This window comes from Wolffia australiana, chromosome 9 (genome assembly GCF_029677425.1).
Source record: "Wolffia australiana isolate 7733 chromosome 9, ASM2967742v1".
In the NCBI taxonomy this organism is placed as follows: Eukaryota; Viridiplantae; Streptophyta; class Magnoliopsida; order Alismatales; family Araceae; genus Wolffia; species Wolffia australiana.
In genome coordinates this window covers 5446453-5460933 of record NC_135843.1, presented here as the reverse complement: position 1 = coordinate 5460933, position 14481 = coordinate 5446453, and the positions used below count along the sequence as shown (strand labels likewise).

General features: G+C 35.1%; 1 protein-coding gene across 1 annotated transcript; it reads right to left on the bottom strand.

Moving 5' to 3' along the window:
- Positions 1-8922: 8922 nt before the first annotated feature.
- LOC144707605 (uncharacterized) lies at positions 8923-13512 on the bottom strand. Its single transcript, XM_078580809.1, has 7 exons — positions 13410-13512; positions 12122-12265; positions 11079-11177; positions 10889-10965; positions 10697-10805; positions 9498-9826; positions 8923-9086 (listed from the first exon to the last, which is right to left on the bottom strand). The coding sequence occupies exons 1-7, from the start codon at positions 13492-13494 to the stop codon at positions 8994-8996; spliced, it is 936 nt and encodes a 311-aa protein (XP_078436935.1). The 5' UTR covers positions 13495-13512; the 3' UTR covers positions 8923-8993.
- Positions 13513-14481: the final 969 nt, after the last annotated feature.

Sequence of the window (14481 nt, the reverse complement as noted above, 5' to 3'; positions counted from 1 at the left end):
TTATCTTAATTCAAATGAAAAAAATATGATTCACTGTGAAAAAAAAAATTATCATTAAAATACATATTCTGTATTTTTTGATATTTTATTGAATTATAAAACAGTATATTTGGAAATAAATTATATTTTACATTTAAATATATTCTAATGGAATTTCATGAGGTCATGTTTTTAACAAAATAATTTTTAAAATTGCAATATATTTTTTGGATTTTTATGAAAATGTTGAAGGGGTTTCTAACTTTTTGGGTTTATTTTGAGTTTGTTGTGTGCCACAGTCTGATTAATTTAGATTCCAGCCAATCTACATCTTAGAAAAATGACTGGGTTTTTCAATCATTGTGAAAAGTCACGTTATGACATCATGATTTGCAATGCCATCATTGGCCAGTCAATTTTTTGTAATATTTAAGGAAAGGATCTGATGTGATGTGATGTGATGGTCCATTGGCTTTGCATTCAAACGGTGTGCCCATCTATGCACAATCCTTCACCCACTGATTTTTTGTTCTTGAAACACATTTTTTGTTCCATCTCTTCACCAACATCCTAATCATGTCATTGCCCAAACTACATTTTACATGGCCCCATAAAAACTCCACAATTTCTTGAAAACTCATGCAAGTTAACACTCTCCGTCAATAGTGAAGTATAACTAATATGAATCTTGCACACAATATTTCATCTTTTCAGTCAATTTCCAACACCATTCTAAGAGCTCGTCTCATTTTAAATAGCATGATCTTGTACTTAATCTAGACTGGATTTAAATACATTTTTTGCTTATCACTGGCCTTAATCTAGCCCACACTTTTCTTCAGCAAGAGTATGATTATTTCTGGCAGTTTTTGCATCGATTTTAGGCTGGTACTGTCATTCTAATGATCATACATGTGATAGAATTATAGCAATTTTTTTTGCTGTTGACATACCCCCTCAGTAAACTTTTTCATTTCTGATATTAATGATTCCAGCAAGCTCAAGCAACCCTTTCAGTCTCATCCTAACACAGCTCTTTCTCATTTTGCATCTCCTGCTCCAAGATCCTTAAAAACCCCAAAGATCTCCCGTATTTCTAGGCCAACAGTCTTTTTTACATATGTTAAATAATTCCCTGATTAGTCATTACATGTAACCCCATGTGATGACTCTCCCCTATCCTCCAATATTTGGGTTAATTCTTAGTTGTTATTTGGTGACTTGTTGACATATGCTTACTCTCCCACTTTAAAATTTTTAAATGGATTTACTTGATCAAATGTGACATTGGTATCACTGCTTAGTTTTGTGCTTCATCTCTATCACCATCCATTTCCATCTCTTTCTATCTTTATCTATGTTCTGCCTCACGGCAGCATATTATTGAGCGTGTTCTGCTTTAAAATCCACATCTCCATGTCATCTCTATATCTATCTTTCTTGATGTTCATCCTAATCTCTATCTCTCTCTATTCTCCTTGTCATCTTTATCAACTGTTATTTGAATGAATGGATGCAGGAGCACAGGATGCGCCTCAGGCAGAAGGAGATACTCCACATAGAAGGCATGGCACACATCACATCCTTGATTGTTTGACTGGCCACCATATTTTATTTTGATGATGATGGAGAATTTGGTTTTTTATTATTTTAAAAAATGAAAGAACGACTGGGTAACGCCAATTCTTTGCACTTGTACAGCTTTTGTGGCCAAGTTCATGAGCATCTACAAGCGCTTCCTCATCGCCACCTTCAGCTGACATCAACATAAGTCACCATGTCTCTCTCTTCATGTATGAACCTTATCCCTCTCTTCCCATGAAACAACAAGGGATATCTCTCTCTCTCTCTCTCTCTCTCTCTCTCTCTCTCTCTCTCTCTCTCTCTCTCTCTCTCTCTCTCTCTCTCTCTCTCTCTCTCTCTCTCTCTCTCTCTCTCTCTCTCTCTCTCTCTCTCTCTCTCTCTCTCTCTCTCTCTCTCTCTCTTTCTCTCTCTCTCTGTCTCTCTTTCTCTCTCTCTCTCTCTCTCTCTCTCTCTCTCTCTCTCTCTCTCTCTCTCTCTCTCTCTCTCTCTCTCTCTCTCTCTCTCTCTCTCTCTCTCTCTCTCTCTCTCTCTCTCTCTCTCTCTCTCTCTCTCTCTCTCTCTCTCTCTCTCTCTCTCTCTGTGTGTGTGTCTTCTGATGAGACAACAAAGAAACAGAGCTTCCAAGACATTCCATCTGGATACATGGAAGATAGATGGGTAGATACATTATTCAAAATCAGAGAAGATGATGATGAAGTGTAGATCAAATTAATCAAGGGTATATATATATATATATCTATGTAAGGACAAGCAAAGAATGCTGTCTTAGATATTCAGTTTTGAACATATCTTTGATCACAAATATGTCAACGACAAACTGTTACAAAGTGGAGCACTTGAAGAGATAAAGATTAAAAATTGTAAAAATTAAGAACAAATACCTAAATATATTATTATTGAAATATAATCATTCCACCCTCTAACTAAATTCTAGAAAATCATCAAAGTACACCATTTATTGTTTAAGTCATTTTTAATGAAATTAATTCTTAAAAGTATATTAAATCCATTAATTCCCTTATTTTAATACCAAATGAATATAGTAAAATCACCAAATTAACTCAAATGAATTCAGTAAAATCCCCTCTTCTAATTAAATTACCAAATGAATTCAGTAAAATAATCTAAATTTTTTTTATTAGTTCTTCTTGAGTTTTCTTTGAAATTGCATCCTGAATAATATAACATCTCAGAAAGTAAGACAGAAGCCCCCAAATATTTATTTTACATTTTACTCTGTTTGTTTTCGTCCAAACCTCAAGATAATTCTGAAATTGAAGTCTTGTCTACCTATAGATTGCCCTATATATTATAGAGTATTATATATATAATATTTTTCTTAACCCTAAGTTAAAACAAAGACATAAACCCCTGACATATCAGGTACCATTAAACTATAAATGTCATTATCACCTGATTCAATGAATGTTAGATTTGTACTTATAACTTTTCTACTGAAGATAGTGTGTTGCGAATTAGTGTAATATATAATAAATTAGAATATTTTTAGTATAACAGACTTTGGTAGATCCATAACAATTTTGTGCAATTTTGTGAAATTTTGTGCTATTTATGAACATTTTTGTGCAATTTTTTACTATATGTGCGAATTTTGTTCTCTTTGTGCGAATTTTGTTCGGTTTGTGTGAATCGTTCGGTTTGTGCAAATTGTTCGGTTTGTGAGAATTGTTCTAATTGTGTGAATTATTTGAATTGCGCGAATTTGAGCGAATTTGTGCAAAATGTGCGAATTTGTGCGAATTGTGCGTATTGTTTGAACATATGTTCTAATTTTCCCACAAAAAAGGAACAAAACAACGAACAGACCCCTGTGCAGTTCTTTTGTGCTAATTTTTTGTTCATTCTAAAAAAACAGAACAGAAAGGCCATGTCAACTGATGGAGCGCAAGTTCAGGTGTCAACACCACAAAATGAGGCTTGAAGATTGGAAGTAGGCAATGAAGCACACATTTTGGAGGACTTATCAGTAATTAAACAATTTATGGAAAAATATTTTCCAAATCTCAAGTCTCCACTAAGATGCTGGCAATAAATGCTGATTGGTGAGAGAGATAACAAATCAATAACTCAAAATAATCCAGTTTCATAATGTAATATCTAACAATCAAGAAGGGGTTTTGGGATGAAAAATATGAGGGATTCTCTGTCTCTCTCCTCTATCCATCCAAGACTTAATATATAAATAGACATCCTTATCCATGTAAAAATAATCTTGAAATTCCTCCTACACTGGTAGGTCAACTGAAATGAAGTGATTTTTGGGATCCGTCAAGTTTTCTTGGTGCACACTGTTGATCTCAGTTGGAAGTCAAAAGAGAAGTGAAGGGGTTCTGCCCCTGGGTAACTTGCCTTCATCCTGGTGCAATATAAGGATATACTGTGAGTTTGGTTCACTTAATTTTTCATCTTAGTCTCACCCATTCATATTTGTCTATGCATAGCTAATTCATATGACTTGTCTTCATCATCCACCATGTATCTTTATTCCATTTATATAAACATTTATTTACATTTAATATTACATATCTTTAATAATCACCTTCTCATCTCAACCTATTTATTATCTTCTAAAACATCTATTATCATCCCCTAATCACCATTTATAAATCATTATTTCACTAATAATCATTCCAGGTGGAGACACCCCTTGCTTATCAGTAGATATGTATACTTTGTAGGGTCGTTAAAATCATTTTGATAAGGTGGAGACACCCCTTGCTTATCAGTAGATATCCATTTCCATTCATGTATTTTTAATAAAAAAAGTCACAAAAATTAATGCATTAAATTCTAAATCACATGCTTTTATATCTTTATTTTTAAAATAGGGCCATACCCATTTCAAACTTTGGGATAAAGATTCATATACTTATATCAAATATTGATGAAAATAAAATTTAATGGTAATGGATAAATGAGGTGACAATATCACAAAGATGAATTCATATAATTTTACTTACACATGGCACCAAAAAGGACATTAGGCTATTTACTTGACGAGGGAAAAAAAGTGGAAGACAAAAAAATTTCCAAATGTGCCCCAGATTTAGAATTTCATAAATGCACGTGAAATTAAATATCCTATTCATATGAGCTCTAATACATAGTTCTATTTGTGAGGAGACACTAAGGAGAGAGAGTTAGCACTCTTCAACAAAAGAGCACGATGAATTGATCTCTATGACTCCCTCAATTATTTTATACCTAATTGTAAAGCAGGTTGATTCATCTCATCATTGAGTAAGTTTTCCTTAATCCTGGGACACCAAAAAAGTATTTTGGATTCATGCTTTGAATTTGACCTTCAAGCCATAGCCTCATGATTCTAAAAAATCTTAGCATAGCTGTAGCAAAAACTATATAAAGAGGAGAAAAACTCAAAGAAGATGATGTAAGGAAGTCATTAGCCAAAATGTCATAAATTTGTTATGTCTTCCCAATTCATTACTCCTAATAGGGTGACCGATTAGGGCTTGAGAGTTATGATGGAAATATGTGTAGCCAATAAGCCAATCACACATTCCATATCTTGCTCAATGTTCATTGATAGACTATATACATTATAATGTACATTTGATGCTTTAAAATAAAGTTCATGAATACATGATTTGAATTTAAGTTTTTTTAATAAAAAAATTCCTTTTAAAGTAAAAATAGGAGAAAGCCTTGAATGAAATGCTCCTTGGCCAGAATTCTTTAGGAGCCCATCTTTCTTCTATGTTCATTCCTTGGGTGTCCTCTTCTCCCAATGTGGCCAGAATGGTAAAAACACAATGGGGATCAATATTTACATTCATTAAGAAGGACAAGATTGTATGGGTATATCTATATGCTGGACGCACAACTCGACATGAGGAACCAAGAAATTTTGTATCTGATCCATGTAAAGTGATTTGATCATTGATTTTAAAGGTCTGATCTGATTCCATCAGCTGGCTTCTGATACATCAGATGTAATTTGATCTGATTCTGAATTATTAAGTTTCATGTCAATCGCAGTCTCAGAAACCAATAATTTAATCATGTCTTAAATCATTCTCGGAATGTTAAATTGATGTGGGATCATACGTACACAATAATTTATGAAAAACATGTCCCATCAAAGGGTTGATTAAATCCCTTATAACTTTGCAAATTTCATGTAACTCTGCACCTCACTTGTTGGTGAATTGACCTATCAATTTGGTCAAATAGATATGTGTTTAACTAATGTACTTTATGAATATAATTGATTAATTGCGCTAACCAGTCAATATGTCTTTTTCTTATGGAGTCATTAACTAGACTAATGTGATGGTCCAGAGGGTACTACATGTAACTTTTGGTGTACTTTATAAGGCATATATAAAGTCTTTGTAATAGTAAAGGAGCCAACGTCTAGAATGAGAAATAACAATCAAGAAGATGATGAAGAGATCTGACATGATAAGGGCTGCATTGAAAAATCTGGAGGCCTAGCCTTTGTGCTGCTTGAGAAAAATATTTTTGAATAACCAAATAGTAGTGGATTCAACTCTGTGAAAGGGGACTCAATTATCTATGTGTTTTGGTTTTATATTTCAAGGTCCCATTTCTCTTCTATTTATTCCATTTCCCTTCCTAAAGTGGTTCAAGTATGGATTAATCAATGGAAAACTCAAAGGCCCAGAGTACATGGAAAGTTCTGCAAGGGCATTACACTGACAGACATTAACTCAACCCTGAGTGCATAACGTTGAAATTCAATGAAAATGATTCATCTAATGCCCATTTTGAAATTATGTGTCATATGTTGCATCACCATTGACTCGATGGTTAAAAGAATAGTGACTTTAAAATACTCAAAATGAAAAAAAAAACATGGAGGGGATCACCATATTTTCCATGAGTCGGTTCCACAGGGTTTGCTAATTTAGAAGCTGGCAGATGCTGTGTTCCTATGTGGGGCTATCATAAGTTGGTTTATGACATGATAGCTAGCATGTCTATGTGGTGTATTATTTTGGCCTCCTATTCTCATTTCTTTACGAATTTTATTTAATGTTTTCTTTTTAAGTGAGAGCTCCATCAAGTGTGCCCCAAAACTTCAAAAAAATGGAAATATACATTGAAACATTATACTTGCAGTTCACTTTAAAAGAATGAGAAAATAAATGGACCAGTCACTAGTTCATGCACTCAAGCCAAGGGTTCATGCTCCTAGGTTTAGCAGTGTGAAAACGTGACTTTGCATTAGCTTACTGTGTGTATTAACCCTTGCAACATATTTAAATACCAACATCAAATTAACTGTAAACAATATTTAACATATTTTCTCGAGGGATTTTTTTTTACAAAAAGAGAAAAGATTATATTTCTCAAAACTAATATAAACATTTAAATCATGGTATCATATCCTAGCCGTTTAAACACAAGAAAGTGTAAATGATTGATGTTACAAATGACGTTTACAGTATGAGATTGCATGATTCCAATCTTTGCCATAGGAAGATGCCCTCTTTCTAGCCTTCACAATTTGAGGTTTGATAGATATCTTATCTATTCAACTATCGACTTTATACCCTTTTATTGACCGTGAGCCACTTAATCTGATCCACCTAATTTAAGTAAAATTCTTTTCAATTTGGTTGCATATACCTAGTCCTGATGCAAAAAAGTAGAAAACATGATATTGATTGCTTTTATATTCCTTTATCCACTCAATTTGGAGACAATGGTGAGATTGATAAGATGTGATGCCTACTGTTGATAGAAACAAAGATTTGCAGCATCGCTCATCTTTACTGATTGTATTATTTTCTATAAATTATAAATTTTACTCACGATTCACTGTTCAGAGAAAAACTAAAGAATTTATTCTAGATATTTTATACCTTTTGAGTTTACATACAGAGGTTAGTGGTTCCTGGGTTTTCTATCATATTGCGCGTTTTTTCAACATTTTTAATAATAGGATTAATATCATTTGATGTTCCTAAGTCATCAAATGACAATCATAGGACTGAAAAAATGCAGTAACTTCCAGTATTCCTTTTAAAGCCTAATATTTAAAATCGAGAAATAAATAGAGAGAAAGAGATTGAAAGATAAATAGAGAGAGAGATAGAAGAGAAAGAGACCGAGAGCCAAATATAGGGAGAGAGAAGAAAGAGAGAGAGATAAATGGAGAGACAAATAGAGAGAGATAAATGGAGAGACAAATAGAGGGAGAGAGAAGAAAGAGAGCTGATTGAAATAGAAGAGAGAGAGAGAGATAAATAGAGAGAAGAAAGAGAGAGTTGATTGAGATAGGAGAGAAAGAGAGATAAATAGAGAGAAGAAAGAGAGAGATAATTGAGAAAGAAGAGAGAGATATATATATAATAGAGATAGAGACACGAATAGAGGGAGAGCGAAGAAAGAGAGAGATAATTGAGATAGAAGAGAAAAAGAGAGATAAAAAGAGAGAAGAAAGAGAGAGATAATTGAGAAAGAAGATAAAGAGAAATATATATATAATAGAGATAGAGAGACAAATAGAGGGAGAGCGAAGAAACAGAGAGATAATTGAGAAAGAAGATGAAGAGAAATATATATATATATATATAATAGAGATAGAGAGACAAATAGAGGGAGAGCGAAGAAAGAGAGAGATAATTGAGATAGAAGAGAAAAAGAGAGAAGAAAGAGAGAGATAATTGAGAAAGAAGATAAAGAGAGAGAGAGAAGAAAGAGAGATAACTGAGAGAGACGAGAGAGAGAGAGAGAGAGAAATAATAGAGAGATAATTGAGATAGAGGAGAAAGAGAGAGAGAGAGAAGAAAGAGAGATAATTGTGATAGAAGAGAAAGAGAGAAAGAGAAGAAAGAGAGATTATTGAGAGAGACGAGAAAGAGAGAGAGAGAGAGAGAGAGAGAGATAATAGAGATATAGAGACAAATAAAGGGAGAGATAAGAAAGAGAGATAATAGAGATATAGAGACAAATAAAGGGAGAGAGAAGAAAGAGAGATAATTGAGATAAAAGAGAGAGATAGATATATATAATAGGGATAAAGAGACAAATAAAGGTAGAGAGAAGAAAGAGAGAGATAATTGCGAAAAAGAGAAAGAGAAAGAGATATATAAATATTTAACAGAGATATAGAGACAAATAAAGGGAGAGAGAAGAAAGAGAGAGATAATTGAGAGAGAGATATATATAATAGAGATTAAGAGACCAATAGAGGGAGAGAGAAGAAAGAAAGAGATAATTGAGATAAGAGAGAGAGAGAGATAATTGAGATAGAAGAGAACGAGAGAGAGAGAGATAAATAGAGAGAGAGAGAGAGAGAAAATTGAGATAGAAGAGAAAGAGAGAGAGAGAGAGAGATAATAGAGATAGAAGAGAATGAGATAGAGAGATGAATATAGAGAGAGAAGGCTACAATCAGAGGCTACCTCTAGAAAAACTCAGTAGTATATGGAAAGAGTGCGGTGATGAGGCAAGTATGGATTCTGGACCCCAGAGGACCAAAGCCAGAGATCAAGGTCAACGCTAAGCACCTGAAAGAAAATAACCATGCAATATTTCTTGATTAATCCCTCGAGAAAAATATTAATTATTGGCACAATCTTTTACGATGAAAAAGAATTGGTAAATTCTCTAACAAAACAAATAATTCGATTCTATCCCACCATTTCATTGCACCAGAATATCAAAATTACACAGATTACATGAACCAAGAAACATTCTACAGAAATAGAAAATTTTAATGGAAAGTGCAAGATTTAATTCGTTCACTAATAGTGAACGAATCTTCCAGAAATAAGAACTAAGCTCTCTCTTGCAAAAACCCATTACTTTTCAAATTAAAACTATTATGCCGCGGGTAGAACAATAACAGTATTTTATCCTATATTCTAACAATAAATGATAAGATATGATATCGAGGGAAAATCTACACTGGTGATCACCTTCATTCTGAATTTCAACTGTATATGTTCCCTCATCATCTCGACGGCATGAATCGCGCAAGCGCGGAGTTCAACCTCCTCTTCGCTACCAGAGAAAATCTCCTTCTGAGAATCAATCATATCTGACAACTTAGCAGAGTACTTGAGTATGCCCAGCTGTCTCAGCTTGGCAGGAACGATGTAGTCTGCGAAGATAGTGATCGAGGCCACGTCCGAAAACTCCCCATATCCTTGGCCGTTGAAAGCGCCCCATAGATCTGCTGCAAATATCTGTGCCCTCTTATATAGGAAGATTTGGCGGCCCTTGTATAATGAATGATCACGGAAGCCTAAGGAAAAAAATTCACAACCATAAGGTTGATCATCATAAAGACCAAAGTACACAAATGTATTTTTGGTATATGCAGCCAAGGACAATCCGTAAAATAAGGATTTTTGGTGTATAAAAGGGTAAATCTATCTCTTCTGATTTTTTCATAGTATCATACATTCCTGTCGTTCTCTCGTTGGGATCTGTAAATGTATCATTGGACGATGCGTAAAATAAAAATTGCACAAGGGTAAATCTTTCTAGCTTGATTTTTCTACGCTACTTTCACATTCCTACCCTCCTGTTGTACCTGCACCTTAGGAGGATTCGTAACATAAGGTTTGAATAAGTATGCATATCCGTCAAAATATAAGTAAAACATTGCTACAGATAAAAAGATCAACCCTTACTACCGGTGTATTTCATTAAATATCTAGAAAATATTATTATGCCATATTTTGTAGAAATATGCCCTTTAAAGGAAAGCTTTTGAGAAGATATGAACAGTTAGTCAGAACAAAAATATGCTAGTTGGAAATGCAATAAGCTCACGGGAAATTTCTGTGGCTTGTCCTTCATTGGACACCACCCTTACCCTTATAAACTTTCGACTGGCTTGTCTTAAATTGCATCTCTTTATTGGCCCAACACTTTTTCAGTAAAACACGGAACTGAGTTTAATTGCAATTAAGAGAACAATAAACGGCCGAATAAATCTACATCGGATAATGCGCCAAGTTGAAAATTGATAAGGGAAGGTGTTACTTACTCTTTGATTAAATCCAACAAATAACGAAATCGAATGTTGATTTCTCCATTATTTCTAGAAATATTTTCCAATGAAATCAAGAAGGAATCGAAAACTGGGTATTCAAGTACAAGGCAATACCAGGGAAATTTTGAGTTAAAACTGAAACAAGGGTCGAAGCAGATTTTCCACAAGCATCAACAAGATTAGCAGCCTGTCCTCCAAAACGTTGTTCTAGAACATATCCAACCTGGAAAATGCAGCTGCTTAAAAGAAAAAGATGAGAGATAACTGCATTATACCCAGAGAACTAGATAGGACGAGATGATTTACCTCATGCAGTAAACGAACACGTTCTTCCTCTAGAGGGAGTGGCCGGGGCCAGTTCAGTAGGTCACGCAATTGAGAACCTGAAAATTTGTCATGTCTTACAAAGGATGGCTACTAGCTATATTATAATTTCCATAAAATGATACATTTACAGTCCGTGTAATACAACTTATACAAAATGAAATAAATATACAGGTATATCTTTGAAGACGGTCTGCGTCAAAGGCTGAGCGGTCGCGTAAAAGTGCATTCCTTAGGCCCAACGCCAAATGGTCATAATTCAAGTCCTTATCTGCAAGAGCAAGGAAAGAACTTACAAATTTGTTCTTTCGCACCAAACATAGATAAACTTCTGTGTTTAAAAACATAAATAGGACGACACGAGTAAATTACAGCGTTCATTGACATTAAAATTGAGAAAACGGCAAATGCTTCGCGGATCTATCTTCTATATACTGCATATTCATGTTCCCAATTCCTTCTTATTCAAATTCAAGCAAAACAGGTTCCTGGACGATGATTGAATCCATTCTTGCTAAAGGCTATTCAATCTTCTCCAGGTTCCAGAGAATTGTTTAAAATACTTCAAAATGGGTAATAAAAAGTCACTCAACACGTATGTAGTGTTTCATAGTGTCATGAAAAAAGATGAAGAAAAACTGCTAATGTCAACCTCCCCGGAAATGATGTCAGCAGACCTTTATAGTAACCGTTGTACGACAACAGCCCCCTACTTGAGGAAGCCTATTATTGGGAACGTTGCTCTCTATAGTTCAGAACAAGGATATAACTCCTAAAAATTTTCATCAACTGGGTGATGAATAGTCAATTACCATACGACGATGCTTTTAAAATGATGGGTTATGCATGAGAAAATTTTCTAAGGATACAACTAAGAAAGAGTTTCGGCGTCAAACTAATTCAAAGACGCATCCTAAAGTGTTCCAGTATTGGAGTCCCTTCTTGTGTTTCTGGCCTTTTGTCTCTGACAAGTATTAGTATTGACTATTAGTGAATCATCGATATTTCATGGTTCCACATCAGATAAAAAGTGGTTCTATAAACACTACAAAGAAAAGATAGGTATGCGTCGTGAATGATTAAAATCTATTTGATGTACAAGAAATTCTCACGAAATATGCAATCAAGCTAGAATAAAAAATGTATATAAGATGCTCAATGTTTTTTTGATAGATTTTAAGATGCTAAATAATAGAGGGAAGCTAGCCAACGAACCAGGCCAAAAGCAGAAGTTCAACGAATCCAGAACAAGCAAATACTGAACAGTGAGCGGCCCATTATCAAAATAATGAATTCCTTCAAAATCCCATACAACTTTTGGAATTGAGCCTCCCGTTTCATCGACCACCTTGGCGAGAGCTGAAAAGATCACCATAATCTGTTACTTCTCTGAGACAGTGGGTAGGATCTCTTGGAGAGAAATCAATATGTTGTACCTCAAGGACTCTAATCGCAGAGGAAACATGAAAATATAAGCAAAACATTAAATAGGAGAGATGTTGGATGAAATATAATTGAAACTGAAATAAAATCCAGTGAAAAACGGAATACCGAATTTCACGTAGAGACAAAAAAGAGGGTTTTTCCTAGATAAAATTCACTAAATTAAAAAAAATAAAAATTTAACCGTCATAATTTTTTTTGACACCAGAACACACCTGTAAAAGACCGGGATCTTTCGAATTCAATTTCTAATGAGTGAATAACATGAGCACTACAAGGAATCGATAGAAAAAAATTAATCATGAGCACTAAAAGGAAACGATAGAAAAAGTGGATGCTTTCCCTGAACGATCATAGAATCATGATAATAATCGGGAGGAAAAGTTCAAAACTGCTGGGCACAACCAGACGTTTTGGAAATGCAAATAATTTACTGAACGACATGTGGGTGGAATCATCAGTTCGGTTTCTTATGGGCACGCATTAGACGTAATGAGCTATTGTGAGGGAAATTCTTGAAGCTTAGACCATCCTAGCTTCCCGTTTTCTTCTTCTTCTCCCTTCCTTCCTCTAATATAGATCTCAATGAAACATCTCTCAAACGGCCGCCAAGTAGAGGCCAGAATTTTAACATCCAAGTTCCAGAGCAGCACCTGCACAACCGAGGTACCAACAATACGCGAGCAGCAATGAACATCCGGTCACTCTATCAGAATCCTAACATCCTAGCATTGATTTCTCTTGGAGAGAAATCAACGTTTTGTACCACAAGGACTCTAATCGCAGAGGAAACATGAAAAATATAAGCAAAACACTATAGAGAAGAGATGTTGGATGAGATATAATTGAAACGGAAATAAATCCAGTTAACATGAGCACGGATTAAAAAACAAATTTAAGCTCAGTATTGACAAAAAACAAGCATCTGCGACTTCAAATCACCGGGAAACACTTCATAGCGCACACAATGTAGAAAATTTATAAAAAAAACAAACGATCGAAGAACGAAATCGCCGCAAAAACAAGAAGCAATACGAATGCAGTATCCAAGAAGAACAACCTGCACAGTCGATCGAAACGAGGGAAGCACGGCTCGCCACCCAGCGTGACGTTGCCCTCACCTCGTCCATCGTAACTGATTTCATCAAAGTCTTCCTCCAACTAAGTACTGTATTAATCTGAATTTTGGGCGGGAAACGAGCCTCCGAAATCAGTCTTGTCGGGTCGGGTCGGACCAATCGGGTCGGGTGAGACCCGCTAAGGTCTGGTATTGGATATTATGATATCATACTCTTTAAGAAAATAATAACTATTTGAACCTTCTGATTAAACTCAACCTTCTCCCACTCATTTCCATTGGACTTAGAAATCTACTCAATAACTAATTTTATTAAACTCTGGCAAACCAGTAATGACTTAGGGGTCGTCACATCTAGACGACGACGCGTGGCGTTGATGTTGACGTCCATTAACATGTCTAGATGACGTTCTTTTTTATGATTGAAAATATCTAACATGAATCTTGAGGTTTTCTGTCTTCCACAGTGACCATCCTAACTTTCTAATATTTCCTAGCCTCAACTTCATATTGTCTTCTCGCGACATGCTTTCTTCCCGCGAAGTTGGAAATCCACTTTTATGGTGCTCATTCTAAAAGTAGACACTCCAATTTCCTTCTTAGACTTTCGCCCCATTAGTCTTTGTAATGTATGCTACAAAGTTGCATCCAAGATCATTACAAATCGGCTAGGGCACTTTCTCGATAAACTTATCTCACCTGAACAGTGTGGTTTTGTCAAGGGCCGACAAATCCATGACAATATCATGCTAGTTCACAAGCTATCCCAATCACTAGACGCTCATATTCGGGGCTCAGATGTCATCATCAAACTAAATATGGAGAAGGCCTTCGATCGAGTCGAGTGGAATTTTCTTACCCAAGTGTTACGTTGCTTTAGGTTCACCGATGCGTTCATCAATCTAGTCGATGCCTGCATTCGAGAGAATCATTTCTCTCTCTTCATGGATGAAAATTTCACCGGCTTCTTCACGGCCACAAGAGGTCTACGGCAAGATGATCTTATCTCACCCGCCCTTTTTATATTGATGGAGGAGGTCTTCAGTCGATTGCT

What these genes read in the sequence shown, in the direction of transcription:
- LOC144707605 (XM_078580809.1), bottom strand. Translation starts at nt 13,494, where the DNA reads ATGAAATCAGTTACGATGGACGAGGTGAGGGCAACGTCACGCTGGGTG. An exon ending in CCGTCTTCAAAGATATACCT is followed by an intron (nt 10,966 to 11,078) that starts GTATATTTATTT and finishes ACAAATTTTCAG; the next exon opens with GTTCTCAATTGCGTGACCTA. An exon ending in TTTAACTCAAAATTTCCCTG is followed by an intron (nt 9,827 to 10,696) that starts GTATTGCCTTGT and finishes TTTTTTCCTTAG; the next exon opens with GCTTCCGTGATCATTCATTA.